Below are 26,152 nucleotides of genomic sequence, written 5' to 3'. Positions count from 1 at the left end.
AAGTCAGCTGTGGGAATTCCCTGGCAGTCCAGTGGTTGGAACTCCAAGCTTCCACTGCCCCAGAGCACAGGTTCAGTCCCTGGTCGGGAAACATCCGACAAACCCCATGGCATGGCAAAAAATAAATAAGATAAAGTCAGGTTTACTTTGAGGTTTAACTGGGAAACATCAGAAACTCATTTCACCTAGTTCCTGAAATGGCTAGGGTTCTATAAGCCATGTGGTAATGCTTGCTGATGAAGATCTGGAACATGCTATAGGGTGGGAAGGAAGGGTGACATAAAATGTACTTAAACAAAATAGTCAAAGTTCAAAAGGCCTAGCTCTAACAGTCGCAGGTACCAGTGTCCTGTTAAATAAGCCTCTGTTCTATCAACTAGACTTATCTGGCACTCACGATAGCCACTCAACATTTCCATGAATCTAACATGGCATTTTGGCTTTTACTTTATGCTAAAAGGATCCCATGCCATAATTCTTCAGTGGCCTGCCAGCTCATTTCCGTGTTGTTTACTGATTTGGTGTTCTCCCATCTACTGTCAGAGCTTCGCAGGTGGCTCAGGGGTAAAGAATCCACCTGCCAATGCAGGATACACAAGAGACGTGGATTCGATCCCTGGGTTAAGAAGACCCCCTGGAGTAGGAAGTGGAAACCCACTCCAATATTCTTGCCATGGCGTCACAGAATCGGACAAGACTGAGCACACACACACACGCATGCATCTGTTAGTGCATTTCTTTCTGACCCGTTGACTTATACATCCTGCGTCCTGGTTCTGAGCTTTTCTTTCATGGCTCCTCATTTTTTTTTCCTTTGCTAGGCAAGCAATATTAATAGATTTATTAATTAATATAGGACACTTGTAAGAAATGCAGGTGAGGAAGCTCTGCCTCATGGCTCTTCATCTTTAAACTGCTAAATTGTTTCCATTTGCTAAACTTCAGTAGACTTGTCCTTCAGCGTCTTCCTAATTCTTTAAGTGCCCAGCTTTGGGCATTTTACACATTTTCAAGTGCCATAAAGCACAGGTCCTCGAGAAAAACTTCTCCACAGCCACTTCAATGACTTAAAGTGACTTCTTCCTCCTTAAAGAAAAGAGGGTATTTTTATCTATGCCTAAATTTGATTATTTATCCTTAGAAGAGAAGCAGAACCAACTTAAACTCCAGTCCCTAATTTATTAATAAACTAGTTAATATGTTCTCATTGGTCACTCCACACATACCAGAGGTTCCCACATTCACGATGGGACATGATGACCAAAGATGCTGGTGATTCTTAACAGCTTTATTGAGGTATATTTTACACATCATAAAATTTACCTGTTTTAAATAGACAATTCAGTGACTTTTAATAACTTTACTGAGTGGTGCACCATCAATATACAGGTTTTAGAACATTTTCACACACTTCCCCTTTAAGATCTGTTGGGCCCATTTATACTAATTCCCATTAGTGTGACATAAACTGTAATTTAAAAAATAGTCAAAATTCATCCCCAGCCCCACTATTTTCTGTCTCTCTAAATTTCCTGTTTCTGAGCTTTTCATACAAATGGAGTCATCTATAACATGTGATCTCTTGTATCTGTCTTCTTTCACTTACTGTCATGTTTTTGAGGTTCATCCATGAAGTAGCGTATGTCAGTGGCCCTTTCCATTGCCGAATAGTATTCCACTATGTGGATAGACCATTTCTGTGTATGTCCACCTGTTCATGAACATAATGTGTAATGCTGCCTTGAACACTTGTGTGAAAGTCTTTTTGTGGATATATGTTTTCATTTCTCTCAAGCATATACCTAGAAATGTGATTACTGGATCATATTGTAATTCTATGTTTTAACTTTTTGAGGAACTGGCAAACTGGTTTCTGAAGCAGCTACACCATTTTACATGCCCACTAGCAGTGTATGAGGGCCCGTGGTATAGATTTAAGAGAAAGTCCTTTCACATAGCAGGGAAACAAGACTGTAAGCCCCTTAAGATACGTCAGTACCTTACACCTAATAACATAACAGATATCTGTTGCATTGTTAACTGAGTGACATTAATACTTATAATTTTGAAAACTCCCCCAAACTGCAATGTTAAAAAGATAACTCAGGCTATCATACTTGGGTCCTGTTTTTACAATTTCTTAAAATTTTTCATGTAACATTTATTACTGGGTTATTTTTAATGATGAAATTGATAAAGAAGAAATTTTTAAATGAGACTATAATGTTCCCCCATACGTGCTAACATATTTAAAAGCTAGAAAATTAAAACAGTATCAGTTCAATTCAGTTCAGTCACTCAGTCGTGTCCGACTCTTTGCGACCCCATGAATCACAGCGTGCCAGGCCTCTCCCTGTCCATCACCACCTCCCAGAGTTTACTCAAACTCATGTCCATCCAGTCGGTGATGCCATCCAGCCATCTCATCCTCTGTCATCCCCTTCTCCTCCTGCCCCCAATCCCTCCCAGCATCAGGGTCTTTTCCAGTGAGTCAACTCTTCACATGAGGTGGCCAAAGTACTGGAGTTTCAGCTTCAGCATCAATCCTTTCAATGAACACCCAGGACTGATCTCCTTTAGGATGGACTGGTTGGATCTCCTTGCAGTCCAAGGGACTCTCAAGAGTCTTCTCCAACACCACAGTTCAAAAGCATCATTTCTTCTGCGCTCAGCTTTCTTCACAGTCCAACTCTCACATCCATACATGACCACTGGAAAAACCATAGCCTTGACTAGATGGACCTTTGTTGGCAAAGTAATGTCTCTGCTTTTTAATATGCTGTCTAGGTTGGTCATCACTTTAAGTGAAGGTATTCCTCCTCTCTTCTACCTGACAGTTCCTGGTCTCAAAGGTAACCACTTGCCAAGGGTTCAGGTTTTGTTCTTTTTTTATATAATGTATTTTATTTATTTATTTGGCTATGCTGCTGGCTCTTAGTTGCAGCACTCGAGATCATTGATCGTTCTGGCATGCAAGATCTTTTAGTTGCAATGTTCTGGCTCTCTTTTTTAGTTGGGGTATCAGAATCTTTAGTTTCAGCATGTGGGATCTAATTCCTTGACCAGGGATCGAACCTGTGCCCCTTGCATTGGAAACACGGAGTCTTACCCACTGGACCATCAGGGAAGTCCCTTTGGATTTTGTTCTTATGCTATTGTCCTTTAAAGCCAGAGTCAAGTTTTTTTGTTAATTTTTCTTTTTCTTTAGAATATCCACCTTCCAATATGACTCTTAAGTGTGCTGTTTTGGCACAATGAAGCACCTCGTGAGGTTGTCAGGAGGATTAAATGTGATCCTACGGTATCTGGACTGTACACCCTAAGAGAGCTCAATAAAGAGCAGCCATTATTCTCATGAACAACTTTTCCCAAACTTCTTGGCAGAATAATTAATTATCTAGGTGACCTGGGCTTCTCTGGTGGCTCAGAGGTAAAGAACCTGCCTGCCAATGCAGGAGACACAGGTTCCATCCCTGGGTTGGGAAGATCCCCTGGAGAAGTAAATGGCACCCCACTCCAGTATTCTTGCCTGGGACATCCCATGGACAGAGGAACCTGGCAGGCTACAATCCATGAGGTCGAAAATAGTCAGACACAGCCTAGCGACTGAGCACAAGCAAGATGACATACAGAGTTTAAATATTGATGAATAAATAAATCCATGAGAACAGAGGTTTGCCTTAGCTGGGTAGACTGGGAGTGTTAGATGGAAGAGTTGATGTCCTACTGACCCATCCTCAAGTTACTGGATCATCTTCTAATCTTTTCTGTGCCTCTGTCCTACCTGGATGAGCCTAGAAAGGCTTCTAGTCAAAGGAAGCAGCAAAAAATCCGGACTACCTTGTGAACAACTAGATAGAAGTCACAGTAGTGACGAGACGTGAGCAGAGCAGAGACCAGAGTGGAGAAATGGAAATGTGACATTGGAGGCAATTGGAAGCAGCTGGGGAGAGAATAGAAGAGCTTTAGAAAGACAAGAGGAACATTGAGTCATACTGAAAAGATGAAAAAACAAATGGTACTTCCCCTCTGACCTAGCTAATCTCCCCCTTCTCCTTGTCTCTACCTGCTGTTCTTGTCGCTGAAATCCCAGGCACTGAGCTGGGTGGCTGACATGCCTCTCCTTCGCTAATGGAGATGCTAATCTCTGTACAAGTGTTTCTGTTTTCTTAAAGTTTGTATATATCAGGTTTATGATTATATCCATGTTTATTACCTTCTAGATTTTTCAAATCATGTCTTCCATCCTGTTCAGTTCCAACCTGTTCCCATTAAAAAATGGGAAGAACTCAGAATACTCTAATTTTTGTGTCTTTTAGTGTTAAGGATTATTATCTGAAAACAGTTATCTTGTGATCCTACAGATTATTTTGAAACATCTAATGTGTAGAGCTATAAAAGCTGCATTGTGAGTTGAGTTGCCGTATGTCAATAGTGAAGAAAAAGTATTCATCATGACAGCTTTTATTATCACTGTACTGTTTCTGTAATTCATAGGAAAATAGTTCCTCATTTGATCCTAACAACTTAAATGTTTGTATAACATGTAAGGTGGTCCTCTGAGAGCCTATATAAATTGTCAAGAATGTTTTTTCCCTCCCTCTTTCCCTTCCTCTCTTCTGAAGTTGAACTAGTTTTGACATGAACCTGGTAGATAGCTTATACTTTTTGCTGATTTGATCAGAATCTTTTCTGAAATTTTTTATACAAAGAATCACAACACATTTTCTAAATTCAAATTCTTAAATCACCAAATGTCATACTTTTCAACAGAACCTGAGATGAGAGAGTAATAAATGGTATATGAGCTAGGAGAAAGGTAATATTTTAACAGTTGATAAGGACCAGAGTGCCGAAAAATTGATGCTTTTGAACTATGGTGTTGGAGAAGACTCTTGAGAGTCCCTTGGACTGCAAGGAGATCCAACCAGTCCATCCTAAAGGAGATCAATCCTGGGTGTTCATTGAAAGGACTGATGCTGAAGCTGAAACTCCAGTACTTTGGCCATCTCATGCGAAGAGTTGACTCACTGGAAAAGACCCTGATGCTGGGAGGGATTGAGGGCAGGAGGAGAAGGGGACGGCAGAGGATGAGATGGCTGGGTGGCATCACCGACTCGATGGGCATGAGTTTGAGTGGACTCCAGGAGTTGGTAATGGACAGGGAGGCCTGGCGTGCTGCAATTCATGGGGTCGCAAAGAGTCGGACACTACTGAGCGACTGAACTGAACTGAACTGAAGAACAAGAGAGATTTGCTCATGTTGTCAGCTGACATTTATTAAGGAGTTCCGTGTATTGGGCACTGTGCTGAGTGTCATGGCAGTCACCAAGATGAAGATGGGGCCTTTGCCCATACAAAAAAAGAGTAGAGAAAAGGAATATTTTTTTTTTTTGAGATTTCTTTCAAAGAAGAAACTAGGTAGCTCCCGAAAATGTATATCAAATATAGCAGTTGATATATTTAGATGAGATAATATCATTGTTACATGTTAGACCCTTTTCAAAGTACTTGTATATATAGACATGTACCAAGGAAGGGACAGTTACCATCACATTTTTATGCATAACAGAGACACAGTGACTTGCCCAAGTTTATAATAACTGTTGAAATGTTGGAGCCAGAATTCAAATATAGGCAGTCTAATCTGAGCCAGGCTCCTAAAATCATTAATTCTACAGACTCAGTAGAGTTGGGAAGAGCAAAAATGCAAAAGGCAAAGTAGCTCCCATTAGGTATCTGTGCAGCCCAGTTTAGATTTCTTTAACTTTTATAGGTCTGCTTTCTCAACTATAAAACCAAGACTCATTTCCTTTCTTTGCACACTTCTAACACTGAAAGGATTTCTAACGGTCTTAGAGAGGACAGAGGAGAGAGCGCACCTGTAGCTGCCAGTTGGGAGCTGTGTCAGACACAGGTGTCTTTCTGGATTCTTTGGTCTCCATCTGAGCTCAGACCTGACTATATAGACCTAAAACTTCATTGTTTCAGTTCCAGCTTCACATGGTGATTTGCATAGCAGTCATTCAGATTCTGATTTTGAAAAACCATGGTTAGGTTCTTCTTTGCAAAAGTACATAGTGTTTCTATAAAGTAATGTGACCGATTTTGGTTTTAAAAACATGAGAATTTTTTTTAAGTAATTGCCAAAGGGACCAAGAACTTTTGCAAAAATTCTGCAGTTGCACAGAATCTTTTTGAAATTCTTGCGAAGTTACTTTCAGAGCCTGGAGCTCATCCTTTGAATAGTCATAAGGTTGGCAAATCCTCTTTCTTTGAGAATGAATTCAATTTTGGGAAACAGCCTGAAACCAAATTTGGTGAATAAGAATAGTTTAAACACCTTTAAACCATTCTATGGATAAGATCATTTTTTGATCCAAAAAGATGTGACTATAATAAGTCGGAATTTCTGATGAGACTTACAAACCAATTTCTACACCCAGTTTAGGCTTATTACTTTGTAACCTCATTATGAAAACAGTAAAATGTTCTGCTTATTATTCTGTTCTAAAATCATTTTTCAGTGTATATAATCTACTTATGTAGGTCTTGGGCATGTGATAGGCATTTAAAAATACTTTGAGGATACAAATGTAACAGGCGATGACTTTTTTCTTGAGGAGTATGCCCTACGAATAATGGAAAACAGCTTTTGAAAAATATTTCCATGAGTTTAGACAGTGAAGGAAGTGAAAGGTTCAGCTATCACAATCATCTTGTTCTCTCTTCTGCTTCATTACACACTATGGGAATTTGTATACACATTATATTTTTTCAGGTCCACTCCCCATATCCTCATTTTATACCAGATGAACTTTTCCACTGGTATATTCAAGGCATGACTCATGCCTTTCCCATATGATAGCAATCAATTAGCTATGAAGCTCATGAGGCTTTCCATTTTTCTCTTCTTTTTTTTTTTCCATTCTAATTGTTACCTGCTAGTTAATATCTGTGAGCTGACTTGTCTACTCCCTCTCAATCCTGGAGCCTACTTAAAAACAAGCATATTTTGTTATTCCCTTTTCTTGCTTTTGAGTTGGAATGGATTCCTTATCATAGCATATCTAAGATTTGATTTGAATCTTGTGTTGTTTGGTAACTTCTATATAACACATCTCCACTCTTCTCTAATTCAGTGTAATTAAGCAAGCATTTTTTTTTTTTTTATCTTAATGGGAGGCTAATTACTTCACAATATTGTGGTGGTTTTTGCCACATTACATTCACATTACATTACATTATATTCACATGAATCAACCATGGCTGTACATGTGTCCCCATCCTGAACCCCCCTCCCACCTCCCTCCCCATCCCACACCTCAGGGTCATCCTAGTGCACCAGCCTGAGCACCCTGTCTCATGCATCGAACCTGGACTGGCGATCTATTTCACATATGATAATATACATGTTTCAATGCTATTCTCTCAAATCATCCCACCCTCACCTTCTCCCAGAGTCCAACAGTCTGTTCTTTACATCTGTGTTTCTTTTGCTGTCTCACATATAGGGTCATCGTCACCATCTTCCTAAATTCCATATATGTGTGTTAATATGTGTGTATTGGTGTTTTTCTTTCTGACTTACTTCGCTCTGTATAATAGGCTTCAGTTTCATCCACCTCATTAGAACTGATTCAAATCCATTCTTTTTAATAGCTGAGTAATATTCCATTGTGTATATATGTACCACAGCTTCCTTATCCATTCGTCTGCCGATGGACATCTAGGTTGCTTCCATGTCCTGGCTATTGTAAACAGTGCTGTGATGAACATTGGGGTACACGTGTCTCTTTCAGTTCTGGTTTCCTCAGTGTGTATGCCCAGGAGTGGGATTGCTGGGTCGTGTGGCAGTTCTACTTCCAGTTTTTTAAGGAATCTCCACACTGTTCTCCATAGTGGCTGTACTAGTTTGCATTCCCACCAACAGGGTAAGAGGGTTCCTTTTTCTCCACACCCTTTCCAGCATTTATTTTTTGTAGACTTTTTGATAGCAGCCATTCTGACTGGTGTGAGATGGTGCCTCATTCTTAATCATGTACTCTCTGCTGGGAATGCATGACTGAGATGTAGACAGTGCATCTGAGTGAGAGTTTTAGGAGCTCTCAGGCTGGGGAGAGGAGGGTGGAACATACACACATAACACACACACCCCACACACAAGCAATACTATGTGATAAAAATTCCCCAATAATTATCAAATGCTAATAGAAATGGTATAGCTCATTACCTCCAAACAGCTCCCTGGGAGACTTTGGGTGTCACGCGCCAGACATAGATTCGTCACTGAATTGGGGGCACCACAGTACGGAGACTTCCATCTCACTTCTCTGCCTGGCTCCTGAAGAGTTTGTGGGGTTTGTTTTTGTTTTATTTATTTATTTATTTATTTTTGAGGCGAGCTGAGCTAAGTGTTGGTGTCTAAAGTGCAGCTGATGGGTAAGAAAGAATTTGGCCTCAGCTAAGGGAAAAGTTATTCCAGGCAAGAGATGAATAAGGACAGGCTTGGAAGTTCAAATGTGTGTTTGTGATGAATCCTTAGGGGTCTGCTGTGGCTGGACTGTTGACTGGTCAGGGCAGGAAAGCAGAACTGGGGAGGACCTGGAGCCCCCATTTACCAATAGAATTCCCCTTGCTTGGCTGTCTGCGCTTCACTTCTGGCTTTGGCCATGCTGTTGATTCTTTGGAACCTCGGGGAGGTTGTTTTCTTTGGTCTTCAGTTAACTCCTCTATAAAGAGAGAGGGCTGAGTGACCTGATTTGTTCATTCCTTTCCAACCTGAAGAGTGTGAGTTCTTTGAAGAAACTGCCCTACTTCTGCACTCTTCTGTAGCCTTTGTGTGAAGAGTTCTATCCGACTGAACAGGCTGAGGAAAGTGTTTTGAATAAGAATAGAATCCTTCCTTTCTTATTTGGTTTGGCCTCTTTTTTTTTTTTTGCTTCTTTTTGCTTTACTTATACTTGGTTAAGGCAGACTGCCGCTGGAACATACCTCAAGTCCCCTCTTACATGTTTATTGACAGACATCAGCATCGTTGTTGCTTTTGGACAACCCTGGCCTGCCCTTTGACTACAGGTGACAGGACCAGGTGCCTCGGAACAACTTGTAGTAGAAAGGGCTAAGCAAGTAACAACATAAAGCCTGTAACACAAATGGGGAGCAAATTCATTATCAATGGAACGGCAGGTTTCTCGGGTCTACTTCAGATCTGAAAATAATCATATATTGCACTTGAATACAGAAGACAATTTAAAGGGAAAAAACCCTTTCCTCAGATACAAAGTCAAGGATACTCGCTTACCCTTTCCAATTAATAAGTGTTACAGCGTTTTAATTGGAAAGTGTAAGCTGGTGTCCTTGACTGGGTCAGGAAGATCCCTTGGAGAAGGGAATGGCAACCCACTCCTGTATTCCTGCCTGAGAATTCCATGGACAGAGGAGTTTGGCGGGCTACAGCCCATGGGGTCACAGAGTCGGAGACGACTGCATGACTAACACACACACACACACACACACACACACACACACACACACACACCGCATTTTAACACACTTTATATCCTTGAAAGGACTTTTATTTGTAGCAGTAGTTGGAATTTAGCAGTTTTTGTGTTAAGCGCTTGACACTATTGTCAAGCACTATAGTGTGTTACAGGAATATTAGAATATAGTAGATGTGGACCTTGCCCTCAAGAACATCACAGCAGATTTTACTATAACTTCAGCAGTATCTTACCATGACTCTAAATACCAGCTTCAGCCTGTTGTGATAAATAAGAATATTGTTTGCGCATTTTAAGAGAATAGTGGAGAACCAACCAGCCCAGTGCAGGATTTGTGTAAAAGCCTTCTTAGAAGAAATGATACCCAAATTTTGAAGGAGGAATAGGAGTTAGCTAAAAAAAAAATTAGATCATTTTATCCAAACAGAATAGCCTAGATGAATGCAGAGTAGTGTGAAACAGTCTGGTGATTATGGGGAACTAATATTACTAGAATATAAAATAGATACTCAGGGGCAGTACCTGGGCAGGCACAATGGATTGAAGGAAGGTCACAGAGGATGACCTTGTATGCCATGAGGAGCGTGGACTTACCTATAAGACATAGGAGTCACTGAAAGGTTTACACAGGTATGTGATAAAGTCAAGTTTTAGTTTTTCAGGTCCAGTAGCAAGGTCTAAGGTAGACTTGATGGAGAACAAAATAGGAAGCAAGGATTAGCTGTCTGTGAAACAATCCAAATGAGATTGATTTAGTAGGAAAATGGGAGAACAGATTTGAGAAATGTCAAGGGGATAAAATCGGAAGAACCAGGTGATGGATTGGATTGACAGAAGAAGGAAGGTAGAGAGACTCTTAGTTTCTATCTCCAGGAAGGCTGCATGGATTGTGATGCTGTTAATTAAGCAATGGAACATAGGAAAAGCGAGATTGGGATGGAGGTCTGTGCTGTGATAAATATATTTGGTCTTTGTCCCCAGTTTCTGGCAGAGTCCCAGAATTGGAATTTCTTGATAGGAAGGCGTGTCCCTTGTTATTCATAATGATGCCTTTTGATCACACCTGAGTTTATGCTAATGAGATGGTTTAGAGCTGTACACCTAGATAGCCTCAGGATGGGGGTGGCCACCAGCAAGGCCAGGTGATTAGAGGTTGGGAGCTTTTGGCCCCATCCCTGGCCTCCTGGGAGAGGAGGGCACCAAGAGATTAAGCACTATAAAAACTCTTAATGAGATTTGATGCACTTCTGGATTGGTGAACACATCAAGATACTAGGAGGGCAGTGCACCCAGAGAGGACATGGAAGCGCCACACACCCCTATACCCTGCCCCATGCAACTCTCCCATCTGACTGTCCTTGAGTCGTCTTGTATAATGAAGTAGTAAATGTAAGCTAAGCATTCCCCTGAGTTCTATGAGCCGTTCTAGCAAGTATCGAACCTAATGGGGGAGGAGAAAGGTGTCTTGGAAACCTCTAATTTGTAGCCATTTGGCCTGGGACTTGCAGCTGGCATCTGAAGTAGAGGAAGTCTAAAGTAGAACTAAGCCCTTAACCTATGAGATTGGATCCAACTGTGGGTCGTTAGTGCCAGAATTGAACTGGATTGTTGGCTATCCACTTGGTATCTGGAGAATCAGAGAATTGGTTGTTGGCGTCAGAAAAATATCCCAGAAGGTCAGAGCTGGGACACAGAGCTGGGAAATGCCAGCATAGAAGTGACAGTTAAAATCCAGTGGATGGAATTTCCCAGTGGCTGGAATGGGTAGAATTTCCCAGTGGAGCGAAGAGGACCAAAGAGAGAACCTAGGAGTGATGCTACGTTGAGATAAAGGTCAAAGAGGAGGCTGCCAAGGTGATGGAAAATAAATAGTATAGCAGAAAATAAAGCAAAAGCAAACAAACAGAATGGTATAGAAACAGGAGGGGGAAAAAAAAAACAAGAGAAGGGAAATCTCAACATTTAGTCAACAGTGGGAGGTGCCACCAATAGCAGCATTGAGAGAACTCCTTATATGCCCTTGGCATTTAGCAATGTAAAGATTGCTGGTGAACTCTGCCGGAGAAACATTAGTGAAGCAATGGAAATGGAGGCCAAACTATAGTGGAGTGGGTTAATGGGAAATGTGGAAACAGACCCAACATGGGTAGACTAAGGCTTTGACAGCCTTGGCTGAGAAGTGAAGGAAAGACAGGAAGGTAACCTTAGGAAGTAGAACTAAGCAAGATTTTGGCTTTTTTGATGGAGAGCTTTGTGAGCCTGTATATAAATTAGGAGAAAGAACCAGCAAAGAGGAAAAGATGAAGATGTGGCCCAAAGATAGAATAACTGATAGAACAAGCCCAGAGGTATCAGAAAGTGGGCTTGAACATCAAGAGAGAAACTGTCTTCTGAAACTGGAGAAATGTATGATGCAGTAGATGCAGGTTTAGGTGATTGTAGTCAGGGGAAGACATGCCCTTGTCTGAATACTTCAGTTCTCAATTGACTCAGCACAGTGATAAGGTAACCCCTTTCATTCAAAGGTATGAACTGTGTTTGGTTAGGGACTTGAGAGCCTGGAGAATATTTGGCACGCAAGTTAAGGGAATAGGACAGAACTGCCGAGTGCCCAGCTGACAGCAAATGTACCAGTCCACCATAAGGGCTAATTTCTCCCCCTTTAACAGTGTGCAGAGCTGGTCTTGGGGTATTTGTGCTGAATGGCTGTGCAAAAGAATGGGCATAAGTGGAAACTAAAGGTGATCAGTTGTGTGTATATATATATATGTATGTGGTCTGAGCTGCTTTAAGAAATAAATCCAGAAGGGATTGATTCAACTAGGAGAACATGGAAATATCAAGGACTGTAGTCTGTGTCTGAGGCCAAAAAGTAAATGAGGTGGGAACTGGAGAGGTTATAGGCTGAGAGTGGAAGGTTAGAGATAGCCTAATTTCTGGATGATCCCTTTTCTGGATAGAGCAATCTGAATAATGATGAAAGCAAGACACTGGTGGTGGTTTATTCTATTCTGTTCTGTGTGTGGGTGCTCAGTCGTGTCTGACTCTTTGTAACCTTTTAGACTGTAGCCGACCAGGCTCCTCTGTCCATGGGATTTTTCAGGCCAGAATACTTGAGTGGGTTGCTGTGTCCTCCTCCACGGGATCTTCCTGACCCAGGGATCTAGCCTACGTCTCCTGCATTGCAGACAGATTTCTTTACTACTGAGCCACCGGGAAATTGTGAAGTGAAAATAAAGGTCACTGGACTTAATGCCAAGTTGTTGGATGCCATCCCTCTTGAACATTGGACTTTGGAAGGCAGCTATGCTCACCACTATACGACCAACGCGAACATTGGACTTTGAAGGATCAAGGTGTCAACTGTCAACATTCTCAAGAAACGGAACATGGCCAGTATGTTAGAGGATGAAAGCAATAAGGAACTAGGTCAGTGTAACTCACAGGAGGTTGGACCTTTTGTATGCTAAGCGTAGGTAAAAATTAATTTTAGTTTTTAAAATCAAGTAAGCTAACAAAGTTTATTTTATTCTGTTCTGTGTGTGGGTTAGAAACAGGAGTATTCCATAAGTTAATTATCTGAAATATTTTAAAAATGAACAGCAGAAACTAACACACCATTTTAAGTCAACTATAGTGAAAGTGAAAGTCACTCAGTTGTGTCTCTTTGTGACCTCAAGGACTCTACAGTCCTTGGAATTCTCCAGGCAAGATTACTGGAGTGGGTTGTCTTTCCCTTGTCCAGGGGATCTTCCCAACCCAGGGATCGAATGCAGGTCTTCCACATTGTAGGCAAATCTTCACCGACTGAACCACCAGGGAAGCCCAATAATACTGGAGTGGGTAGCCTATCCCTTCTCCAGCGAATCTTCCTGACCCAGGAATTGAGCCACAGTCTCCTGCATTGCAGGTGGATTCTTTACCAGCTGAGCTGTCAGGGAAGCCCTTTCAGTCAACTATAAGCCAATAAAATGTTTTTGAAGAATCAATTACTTTCTAACAATGCTAATTTAAAAAGTAAACTGGAGGAAGTAGAGACCATGAGAGCAGCAGGAAATGAAAACTCCCAGAAATAGATGTTAGGACTTAAAGTAAAGCAATATACCTACTAAAGTGAAAGTGAAAGTCACTTAGTCATGTCTGACTGTTTGCAACCCCAGGGACTATACAGTCCATGGAATTACACCTACTAAATGAGACAACTTAAATGAAGAGGTTTACCTCCTTTTAAAAGGAAACCTTCACATTATAAAGATAGCTTCATTCCTTAAATGTTTAAGTTCAGTACAACCAAACAGAATCTCAGTGACTCTCTTAAGAAACCTTAAGGGTGGTCCAATGGCTAGACAATGCAGGGAAAAGGATTCCATCCCTGATTAGGGAACTAGATCCCACACACAGCAACTAAGAATTTTCATGCTATGACTGAAAGATCCCCTGTGCCGCAACTAAGACCCAGCACAGCCAAATAAATAAATGTGTTCTTTTTTTAATTACAGAATGAGTCTAAAATTCTTCTGAAAGGATAAGCCTGTAAGAATATCCAGCCTAAATCTGCACGACAGAAGAAGGGCTCATAACTTGTCTCCCTGATGTATTGTCAAGCTATTGGATTTAAATTTAGCATATTGACTCATTAACTCCTAATCTCATATTCAGCTGCCTTTTTTACCTCAGTATTTGCATCAGTCATCATTTTGAAATAAGCTCCTTCAAAACCCTATTTAAGATGTAAAGAACTTTTAAACAATATCTTAGCGAAAGTCACTCAGTCGTGTCCAACTCTTTGTGACCCTGTGGACTCTAACAGTCCATGAAACTCACCAGGCCAGGGGAATGGGTAGCCTTTCCCTTGTCCAGGGGATCTTCTCAACCCAGGGGTCAAACCCAGGTCTCCCTCATAACAGGTGGATTCTTTACCAGCTGAGCCACAAGGGAAGCCTAAACAACATCTATGATTATAGTAAGTTCCTCTTCATTTTCTGCTATAAGGGTCGGGTCATCTGCATATCTGAGGTTATTGATATTTCTCCTGGCAGTCTTAATTCCAGCTTGTGCTTCATCCAGCTGGCATTTCACATGATGTACTCTGCATATAAGTTAAATAAGCAGGATGACAATATACAGGTTTGATAGTATAATAAACTCCTTTCCCAGTTTGGAACCAGTCCATTGTTCCATGTCTGGTTCTAACTGTTGCTTCTTGACATGCATACAGATTTCTCAGGAGGCAGGTAAGGTGGCCTGGTATTCCCATCTCTTTAAGAATTTTCCACAGTTTGTTGCGATCCACACAGTTAAAGGCTTTAGCATAGTCAATGAAGCAGAAGTAGATGTTTTTCTGGAATTCTCTTGCTTTTTCTATCATCCAACAGATGTTGGCTATTTGATCTCTGGTTCCTCTGCCTTTTCTAAATCCATCTTGAATATCTGGAAGTTCTCGGTTCACATACTGTTGAAGCTTAGCTTGGAGAATTTTGAGCACTACTTTGCTAGCATGTGAGATGAGTGCAATTGTGCAGTGATTTGGACATTCTTTGGCATTGCCTTGCTTTGGGATTGGAATGAAACCTGACCGTTTCCAGTCCCGTGGCCACTGCTGAGTTTTCCAGATTTGCTGGCATGTTGAGTGCATCATCTTTTAGATTTTGAAATAGCTCCACTGGAATTCCATCACCTCCACTAGCTATGTTCATAGTGATGCTTCCTAAGGCCCACTTGACTTCACACTCCAAAATGTCTGGCTCTAGGTGAGTGATCACACTATCATGGTTATCTGCATCATGAAGATCTTTTTTGTATAGTTCTGTGTATTCTTGCCACCTTTTCTTAATCTCTACAGTTTCTCTCCTTTATTGTGCCTGTCTTTTCATGAAATGTTCCCTTGATATCACTAACTTCCTTGACGAGATCTCTAGTCTTTCCCATTCTGTTGTTTTCCTCTATTTCTTTGCATTGTTTAATTAGGAAGGCTTTCTTATCTCTCTTTGCTATTCTTTGGAACTCTGCATTCAGATGGGTTTATCTTTCCTTTTCTCCTTTGCTTTTCAGTCTCTTCTTTTCTCAGCTATTTGTAAAACCTCCTCAGACAACCATTTGCCTGTTTGCATTTTTGGGGGGAGGATGGTTTTGATCACCACCTCCTGTACAGTGTCACAAACCTCTATTCATAGGGTTTTGAATTCATATTCATTCATATTTATACAAATCTCTATTCATAGATTTTCAGGCACTCTGTCTGTAAGATCTAATCCTTTCAGTCTATTTGTCACTACCACTGTATAATCATAAGGGATTTGATTTAGGTCATACCTGAATGGTCTAGTGGTTTTCCTTACTTTCTTCAGTTTAATTCTGAATTTGGCAATAAGGAGTTCGTGATCTGAGCCACAGTCGGCTCCTGGTCTTGTTTTTGATGACTGTATGGAGCTTCTCCATCTTAGTTTTGCTCTGTTTTTTTTTAAAACCATAAATCAAAGCGGGAAAAAAAAGGAAAAGAAAAACAGCCAGTAATTGTGTCTACCAAAGAATTTTAGATAGTGCATTTAACTAATATAGAAACTTCATTCCTAAAGTATCATTACACATTCATCAGTAAGGGGGATTATTTTTCCGGAAGTACTTGTTTGTGCTGATAAATTAACCATTCTCTTCCAGTCCTCATCATAAAATTGCTGGTTTAAAAAAAACAAGTCAACTGTTTTCCACTCGGCTCAGTAATCTTGGCTTGGTTGACACTCAGCTCAGTAGTTTCAAGATTTTAATGATTATAAGACTTCAAGGGTGGGCTAAGAACGTGCATTTTTACAAGATCCTCCCCTAACCACAGATGGGTCTGAGATAGAAGGTCCTTAGGTCCCTCTTTGAGAACCACTAAATTGTAAAATTCACAGACTGATCTTACCAGAAACTGTATGGCTCAGGCACACCTTAAATACACACCCTGGAGGACAGAAACATTTTTTAGCCTAATTTGTCTTCTCAGTCTTGGTTTTGGTACGTGTTGTTTTTAGTCTGTATATTTGTGTCCTGAGCCCAGGGTTCCATTAGTTAGTTAAAAGAAAATAGGATCCAGGCAAAACCTTGAGGACACAGAGTCCTCTCACATCCTCTTTCACATCTCTCTTCTCTTGTGTTTCCAAAGACTCCCTCTACCCAGTCACCTACTGCTGTCCCCGTGGAGATGTTGACACAGTGATGACTTTGAGCTTGCTGTGGTGGAGAGACACCCTCAGTTACCTCACATATCAGTAGGTTCATCAGTACCATTTTTCTAGATTCCACATATATATATATATATATATATATAGATAGATTATATATATTAATATATAGATTAATCTATATATATAATATACATATTAATATATAGATTAATCTAGATTCCATATATATATTAATTACGATATTTGTTTTTCTCTTTCTGACTTACTTTACTCTGTACAACAAGCTCTAGGCTCATCCACCTCAGTTCAACTCAAATTCATTCCTTTTTATGGCTGAGTTTTTTGCATTGTGTATATGTACCACAACTTCTTTATCCGTTCATCCATCTATAGACATCTAGGTTGCTTCCATGTCCTGACTATTGCAACTGATGCTGCAATGAACATTGGGGTGCGTGTGTGTTTTTCAATTATGGTTTCCTCAGGGTATGTGCCAAATAGTGAGATTGCTGGGTCATAGAGTAGTTTTAGTCCTAGTTTTTTATGGAACCCACATACTGTTCTCCACAGGGACTGTATCAGTCTGTATCATTCCCACCAACTGTACAAAAGGGTTCCTTTTTCTCCACACCCTCTCCAACATTTATTGTTTGTAGCTTTTTTGATAATGGCCATTCTGACTGGTGTGAGGTAGAATCTAATGCTTTTGAGAGCGCTGCTCTTTGCACCTAGAACTCCAGATTGTGTTTCAAACCTACACCCTGCTTGCTTTTTATATGGTGCAGAATTGACACTCTTCTGTGCTCAGGAGGTATGACCTGACCCTGTAAATTCTCAAAGGCAGAGGAGCAGGTGTGTGGGAAAGCCCAGACAGTCTTGGTGCCAGGACAGCCCGAGGCTTCGCTGGCACCTAGTGTTGATGGGCTGGAGGAAAGGGCAGTCGCACTATCACATCACCACCTGTGTCTGCTCTGCTCAGGTTTCTCTCGAGGCTATCCTTTGGATGTGAGCTGGGGGAGGTTGGAGAGGAGCAGCTGCTGCATGAGGCGCAGGCAGGCTACAGGCGTGACTCCACGGTCCCACCTGGAGTTACGGTAGCTGTTCAGTTGGATGCGCTTTGCTTAAAATTACAGCTTGTTTCATGTTGACCCATGTAATTTTGAATCTCTTTTCCTTCATCCCCAAGAAAACGTAATCTGGCCCACATATTGAGATTAGGGAAATTCATGTCTGTTCCTTACTCTCCCCAGAGTAGCCAGGGTAGCTAGGCTCCCAAGAGAAAAATTACCCCTATCAAGTAAAGATTCCAAGTAGGTACCTTCTACTGACAAGCTGGCAACAGCCACGTGGACTCATACAGGAAATGTGAACTCTCCCAGATCCCACATTGGATGCTCAAATATCCAGTTCTGTTTAGAGATGATTCAGTTCCTACAGTCCTAAATACTGGACAGCAGGAAAAATAATTTTCTCTCTACCCTTCTGAGTTCTTAGCTATATATATATAGGTAGATAGATAGATAGATTCTGAGACACCTATAATATAAGACAGATTAACACGAGAAAAGCAAAGAGAAGTTTATTAACAGGTAGAATTCATGTGTATACACCTATAATATAAGACAGATTAACACGAGAAAAGCAAAGAGAAGTTTATTAACAGGTAGAATTCATGTGTATCTGGGAGATTCTTCAGGGGAGAATGAGTAACTCCAGGTGGTTGTAGAATTCAGGATTAAATACCATCTTAAAGAAAGAGGAGAGAGGATATAGTCCTCCCAGAGAAGAGTAAATGATTTTTAGGAAAGATGAAGGGCCCATAGAATAAAGGGGAGGTATTATAGTTCTGACAGAATTTGTTTAGGTGTGGTGTATGCTCCTAGTCTCCTCTCTGATGAAATCAGTCCTCCCTGGTTGATGAAACTTGGGGAGGGGATTTATGACAATTGAGTTCCTCTGGGAGAATCTGTCTTTAGGCAGACATGAGACATTCAGAGAAAGCCCCTCCCGGCATTTGCTGTTCTTCAGGTACCTACAAGTAGCTCAAAATCATTATATAATACCAAATTGACATCTTTTAGGGTAGCATGCTCTGCTACTCTTCGATAATAATTCATAGTGCTAGAGACTTCCCTGGTGGCCCAGTGGTTAAGACTCTGTGCTTCCACTGCAGGGGGGACAGGTTCAGTACCTGGTCAGGGAACTAAGATCCTACACGCTGAACAGAGTGGCAAAAAAAGAGAAAAGAAAGAAAGAAATTGTCTTCCACCCTGAAATAATAAAGTGTTTATTCTAAAAAATAGTAATTTGTAATGCCAAAACCTTCCCTGAAGAACAGCTAGATTTAACGAAATTAATCCTTTTTTAAGTGCTACTGGTATTGTGTTTATCTTTTTTGAAAAAGTGCTTATCTTTTACAGCTATGTATTAATTACAGATGTTTGTTGCACAAAAATATGAAGTGGGAGGAATGGACAGAGATACAGGTGAAACAAGATACTCATCTGAGCTATGAGTAGATAATCATTATTCTGCCTACTCTTATTTCATAAAATTTTCATAGTAGGAGGTTGGAAATTTTTGCAATCATTTGTGAAAGTAAGTGAAAGGGTAGCTTTAATTACTCAGCTATGATGTAAATTGGGCCTTCCCGGTAGCTCAGCTGGTAAAGAATCTGCCTGCCATGCAGGAGACCCTGGTTCGATTCCTGGGTTGGGAAGATCCCCTGAGAAGGGATAGGCTACCCACTTCAATATTCTTGAGCTTCACTGGTGGCTCCATTGGTGAAGAATTTACCTGCAATTCGGGAGACCTGGGTTCAATCCCAGGGTTGGGAAGATCCCCTGGAGCAGGGCATGGCAATCCACTCCAGTTTTCTTGCCTGGAGAATCCCCATGGAGAGAGGAGCCTGGTGGGCCTCAGTCCATGGTGTCGCAAAGAGTTGGACACGCCCGAGCGGCTAAGCACAGCACAACACATGATGTAAATTATTAACCCCAAGAAGTAGAGAGTCCGAGTTTTTCTGCTGAAATCTATGCCCGATCTTCAAAAATTGCCACTATTCCTCTTGTCGGCGCCACCTAGCTTCATTGGTCAAATAGAAAGATGCATACATTTTTCTAAACTCCTTTATGCCCCTTCCCCCCCTTTTTTAAATGAAAGCAGAATGTGTTTTCTAAAATCAGGTTTGATGTGACAGAGCAGCTCTGTGCAGGGCCGCTTGTAACACATGCTGTGGAAGGGAGGATCTGGTGTGGAGATGAGAAAGTCAGGCTCTTATTAAGACACTGAAGTATGATAAGCATCCCTTATGAAGATGCCACTCCCAGAAACCACGCATTGGGTCACTCTTAGAAAGGCACAGCATTGATTCCTCTCCTTGAGCCTTAATCCAGTTAAGAGGTGTACAGTGAAGAAAAGCAATCCTGTTCTCTTCCTGTTTCTTAGAATCTGCAATAACCAAGCATTGCCCTTTAAACTCTTAAAGTAAAGCCTCTTAAGGTGTAACGGCCCCTCCCCGCTGTATGACAGCTCATTTGCCCTTCCTAAGGCAGAATCCATTACCTTTCACCCAGTTTGGGAGGAGGGAATGGTGAAGCTTCGCAATGGAAATGTTTCTTCTCTGCCCCCAACATTTGCAGGTTCAGTTTGTCAGATCTTTGTCTGGCAAAGATCTGCTTGAAACAAGCAGGCCATGGCCTCACTGAAACTGCCCTTGACTAGTTTAAGTCTAAGTTTGCCACACATGAGCCAGCCCCCAGCAGAAAAGTTCCCTGGTCTTTCCCATGCCAGTTTTCCTGAGTCCAGGAAATTCACAGTGGAGTATATCGCTTCTTACTGCTATTTATAAGGTCTGTGTAGTTAAAAGGGGTTCTGGGCTAGAAATAAGAATACCTGGCCTGAGTTGTGATATAAAGAACATGAAATGAATAGAGTCTCTCCTCCCCGACCCCCACCCCCACATCCCGTACAGAGGTAGATGAGACCCACGCCCTGCCCTCCAGGGGTTATGGTCTAGGAGTAAAGGTGAACAAATAGTAGCCCAGTCACAATTCCTAAAGCCCATAGTAAAGCATACAGTTTCCATGGCAGTCATACCTTTTAGGGTACTGGGGAGAAGCATTAAGTAAAGGAGGGTTGGTCCTAAGGGCACAAAGAGGATTAGGGACGGCTTCCTGTAGGAGGTGGCCCCAGCCAGAGCTAAATCCTGGAAGATGACCAGTGCTTGCCAGGACCATGAAAGAAGGCTTGTGCAGCCCGAGCACCGGGCTGGACAGAACATGGCAAGAGGCTGAATGCCAGTGAGGAGGCTCCAGATTGCAGAATGCCTCCGGTACTCAGCTTCAGTTTGATCCTGTAGGCAGTGGAGAACAAAAAGGCTTTTAAATGAGGTGAGGTTGGGGAGATGATATGAATATTATAGTATATTTGGGCTTTTCAAAGATCACAGGACTGTGATCTTCCACACAAATGGAAGGAGAAAGTGTTGGATATCGTTCAGATGAGGTGGGGAAGTTTAGGAGTCCGAACAGGAGACACTGAGGACCCTAGCTAACCCGACAGAACTGGGGAAGAGCAGAAGGGGTCATAACTGGAGTATGTTAAGGACGTAAAATCCACAGGTCTTGGTTTCTGACTAGCTTTGGTAGGAGAGGGATAGTCAAATATTAGAACAATGGAGGTTCCAATCACTCAGGTTGTTCTTTGGTCACTCAAGGCTCTCCTCTTCGTTTCCTTATTTATGAAATATGGATAACATCTGTCTTACATACCTGCCTCATCAGGTTGGCATGAGGACTCGTATGGCGTGGTCGTGAGGGTGCGAATGCTGTTTGAGAAGAACAATGCAAGTGTAAAGTCATCTGGAAAATCCAGGAGGAGGGTGTGGCAAGGAAGAGCGGAGGGGCCAAGCATAGATGTTTTCCAAAACAATATATATTTTAGCACAGGTAGAGAAAATGCATATTTGTAGTGGGAGAGAGAAAGGATAGGAAATAGGATATCAGATGTAAGATTTATTAGACTTTTACTGTTTATTTCCTTGAAAGAGGTACTCATTATTATGTATAAATTAAATTAATTATAATTATAAGCATTTTTCAACAGAGTTCCTAGTTCTACAATTATTCCATATTTTGATACATATATCAATTACATATTAGGTAACACATGATATTATATAGCATGTAATATGTATTTTTATGATATTAATAATATTCTGATATATGATATACTATTTATATCATATATATTATATAATTATGGAATTCCATATTGAAATAACTAAAAATGTACCCTTTTATTTTCACCATGGGGTAGCATGAACTGTTCTTCCCTTAAGTATATCTAGTTTGGAAGGGTTTTGGTTAAACCAAAGCCTTTTACACAAAACTGTTTTCTCTAATGTAAAGTTTTCCCATTTTTTAAAAAGTGATAGCATCTCTCTTCTTTATAAATTGAGTCCCATTAGTTTTTCATTAAGAAGCAATCCTGAGTTTCAGTAATACTATCTAGCATTCAAGCAGAGAGAATCTTCATCTGCGGTAATGGCATCCATAAGGTCCCATGTCCGGTTTCATCACTGGGGATGATGTGGCGTTTCCCAGTGACCTCTGGGAAATTCCTGTGTGCTCCATCCTGAGCTGTCCTCATACACATGTAGTTCTGCACCCTGAGATCAGAATACAGGACAGTGAGACAGTGGTTCTGACAGTTTTAAGTGGGGGAATCAAAGGAGAAATAGGTTTCTAGATGGCTCTCTGGTACTATTTTGGACTCTTGTGGCAACTTTTAACTCTGTTGCAATGCCTGCGTACCTTGGTCTTTCAGCTCTCTGGTGTTTGATCTTTTCTCCTCCCCTACATGAAACAGGAAGATAGCATTCCAGAAAATGAAGGGTATAAGAGGAAAGAAAGCACTCAAGTCGTCACAGATGGCCACCAGGGTAGTAGGAGACAGCTCATACCGCCAATGCTTCCAGTCCAAGCACCTCCTGCAATAGCTAAGGCCGGAGGAGCACAGCTGGTCTCCACAGGGACCAGGATTCCTGAAAACAAAGCAAATGTTTCTCTCTTCCCAAGTCGGCTTCTAAATGGCCTTGTAGTTTTACAGTTTTCTTTAACCTTAAATGTTACTGTGCTATTCATAGGTAAAATATTCCCTTCTGGCTAAATACATGCGTTTCTGGCATGGTACATTCTGTCTCTCTGTTGCTCTCCAGATAAAAGTTATTACTGTAGGTATGGTAACAAGAGAAAGGAAGTCTAACTCAAAAGGAATTTCTGTGAACATAAAACACTGTTCTACCAATGCAGCTTACTGAAACTCCATCCCTTAGGGGTGTCTCTCCCTCTTCTTCCTTTTCCCATTTACCACCTGGTCCTCATTCCTTCTCTTTCCTGGAAGAGTGCCTCTGAAATGGAACTCCCTAACATGATTCTCTTCCAGTACCCACGTATCAGAAAATACACATCAGTCTTCTTAGGAGGAGCATTTTCATAAAGCTGAGCGTCATTTCAGGAGACCGTGGCAGAGCTCTGTTAATCTCTCACAATCTCAGAGCTCCTCTGCTCAACTGTACCCTCATCCCTCCAGGCTTAAGACCAGCACCTCAGACACCCAGTTCTTTGTAGTCCTACTCACCTCCCAGATTCTAACACTACAAATACCTTCTCATTGGCATTCCTGATATACAAGGCACTTGTTCTTTTTTTTTTCTCCTTTGCATACTGTAAAGTTTTTATGACTTTGCCTGAAATCCTCATCCTCCCAGTTCTTGATCCTCTGTTCTTTTAAAATGGGGTTCCAAACTGATCTGCTAAGAGAAGGATTCCACTTACTTCTGAAAACCCAAAATAGAGGTCTTAACATTTTTTTTATTCTGAATTTTAATGGGGTTGTTTTGACAGTGGGTTTTGTTTTCTTCTGTGTGTGCTTAATCTACAGTACCTGAGTAATTTCCAGTCTTATTTGATATTTATGATTTTTTGAATATTTGTCATATAGCTGAAGATTTGTTAAACCTGTGTTGTTTAGTTGCTGAGTCGTGTGTGACTCTTTGTGACCCCGCTGACTGTCGGCCGCCAGGCTCCTCTGTCCATGGGATTCTCCAGGCAAGAATACTGGAGTGGGTTGCAATTTCCTGAATTTCATGCCCTATTTGAAATTTTCATTCTTTTCTTTTTTTTTTTTTTTATTAGTTGGAGGCTAATTACTTCACAACATTTCAGTGGGTTTTGTCATACATTGATATGAATCAGCCGAAATTTTCATTCTTATCTTTCTGTTTTGGTAAGTTTCTCATTACACTTTTAAAAATCTAGGTCTTTCCCAAACACTTCCCTTCTGGCCAAAGCCTTAGTTAAATAGATTTCCTTTAACATATATTAGGTATATTAAAAGTGTCAGTTGGTGGAAGAACACTTTCAAAACAAGAGTAGAGATAGAAATACAAAAAAATATTTAAAGTCCTTGCCCTGGGAAGATTATTAGTTTGAAGGAGATATATATATTTTAGAAACTTTGTTAGCATGAGCAATGTACTATACAAAATCCTGTTTACGTGCTGAGGGTATAAATAACAAAACAGAGCTATCAGCAACATCAATCTACTTTTTTCCTGGAAATTGGAAAAGTCAATTGCTGTCTCCTTGATGCATTTTCTCGTCACTTTCTTTTGTTGTTTTCCAGTTGTGCTTGGCCTCAAAATACTACTGTCGAGAAGTTATTTAGTTTGATTATTATTTTGCTTACAATTGTTGTTTCTTCTGACAATGAAGACAGTCAGTTTTCATATATTTCAAATTATTACTCACCTAACTAATGATCAGTTTGAAAGATAAGTTTGCACACAATGCCGAATCAATGAAAGGAAAAGACGACTTTTTCCCCCCTCTTCCACCTTCCACCTGGTCCTCTTCCAACAGGATTTAAAATCACACTTGGGAAGGAGTTTTCTACATAGTACTTGAGATTAAATTTAAGCTCAAGCCCCTTTTCCAATGCTGATTATTGTTCTGAACTTTATACATACTCAAAATTGTCCAGTCAGTGAATATTAATTACATAATTTTTTTATGTCCAGACATTAGAGGTAAAGAGATAGGGGCTAATATCAAGAGGGACATGTCCTGGGCATGGAACAATGAATAGTTGTGGGTTGTTAGGAAGGAGCAGAAAGGACAGTCTAGGCTAGACGAGCCAAGAGCCATACACAGAGGAAGGATGAAACACATAAGCAAGGCTATGGGCTTCCCTGGTAACTCAATCAGTAAAGAATCCGCCTGCAATGCGGATAGAACGAGGAGACCCTGGTTCTATCTCTGGGTTGGGAAGATCCCCTGGAGAAGTGAATGGCAACCCACTTCAGTATTCTTGCCTGGAGAATCCCATGGACAGAGGAACCTGGCAGGCTACAGTCCATGGGGTTGCAAGAGTCAGACACAACTTAGCAACTAAACCACCATGGTGAGAGGACCAACAGGGCTGGAATGGAGGAGTCATTTCAGAAAGTAGAGAGAGACTGCAAAACTCTGGAGAGTCTTGACTCACATCCAGATGCCTCATTCTGATGCTCAATAGGAAGCGTTGTTAGTTCTGGAACAGGGGCATGACATAATGGAGGCAGTGTCTCAGGGGATGAATGGGGCATTGATGTCCGAGAAGGCTTGGAGAGGGAGACCCTGGAGGTCACCGCTGTGTGTCTCCCAGGTTGAGGGGACATGGCTGCAGCTGCAGCTCTTCTCTACTGTTAACTTCATCTTACAGCAGTGACGGAAGCCCTTGTGTGTGGCTTTTTAAAAATAAAAACATAAGCCAGTTTGAGTTGGGCTTCTCTTCCTTCAGAATCAAAATCTTGATATTTGAACACACTTTGAAGTTATGTGAGTTGTCTTAGGCTTTGAAAGAAAATCAAGGAAAACAGAATTCAGTTCAGTTCAGTTACTCAGTCATGTCCAACTTTGGCAACCCATGGACTGCAGCACGCCAGGCTTCCTTGTCTATCACCAACTCCCACAGCTTGCTCAAACTCATGTCCGTCGAATCGGTGATCCTATCCAACCATCTCATCCTCTGTCATCCCCTTCACCTCCCACCTTCAATCTTTCCCAGCATCAGGGTCTTTTCAAATGAGTCAGTTCTTCACATCAGGTGGCCAAAGTATTGGAGTTTCAGCTTCAGCATCAGTCCTTCCAATGAATATTCAGAACTGATTTCCTTTAGGATTGATTGGTTGGATCTTGCAGTCCAAGGGACTCTCAAGTGTCTTCTCCAACACCACAATTCAAAAGCATCAATTCTTCAGTGCTCAGCTTTCTTTATAGTCCAACTCTCACATCCATACATGACTACTGGAAAAACCATAGCTTTGACTAGACAGACCTTTGTTGGCAAAGTAATGTCTTTGCTTTTTAATATGCTTTCTAGGTTGGTCATAGCTTTTCTCCCAGGGAGCAAGCATCTTTTAAGTTCATAGCTGCA

At 41.1% G+C, this 26,152-nt stretch overlaps 1 protein-coding gene across 11 annotated transcripts in view; it reads left to right on the top strand.

Annotated features, from left to right (window-relative positions):
* GRAMD2B (GRAM domain containing 2B) overlaps positions 1 to 26,152 on the top strand; it is a 120,638-nt gene that overhangs the window by 49,999 nt on the left and 44,487 nt on the right. For 4 of the 11 annotated variants that reach the window (XM_061150884.1, XM_061150880.1, XM_061150881.1 and 1 more), the window contains exon 2: positions 16,651 to 16,756. The exons of the other annotated variants lie outside the window; for them this stretch is intronic. In XM_061150884.1, the coding sequence (XP_061006867.1) occupies positions 16,651 to 16,756 (106 nt within the window). The remainder of the gene's footprint in view (positions 1 to 16,650; positions 16,757 to 26,152) is intronic. 11 annotated transcript variants of the gene reach the window in all.

Source organism: Dama dama, chromosome 9 (assembly GCF_033118175.1).
Source record: "Dama dama isolate Ldn47 chromosome 9, ASM3311817v1, whole genome shotgun sequence".
Lineage (NCBI taxonomy): Eukaryota > Metazoa > Chordata > Mammalia > Artiodactyla > Cervidae > Dama > Dama dama.
The sequence above is the reverse complement of the archived record's forward strand: the minus strand, read 5'-3'. Positions and strand labels throughout refer to the sequence as shown.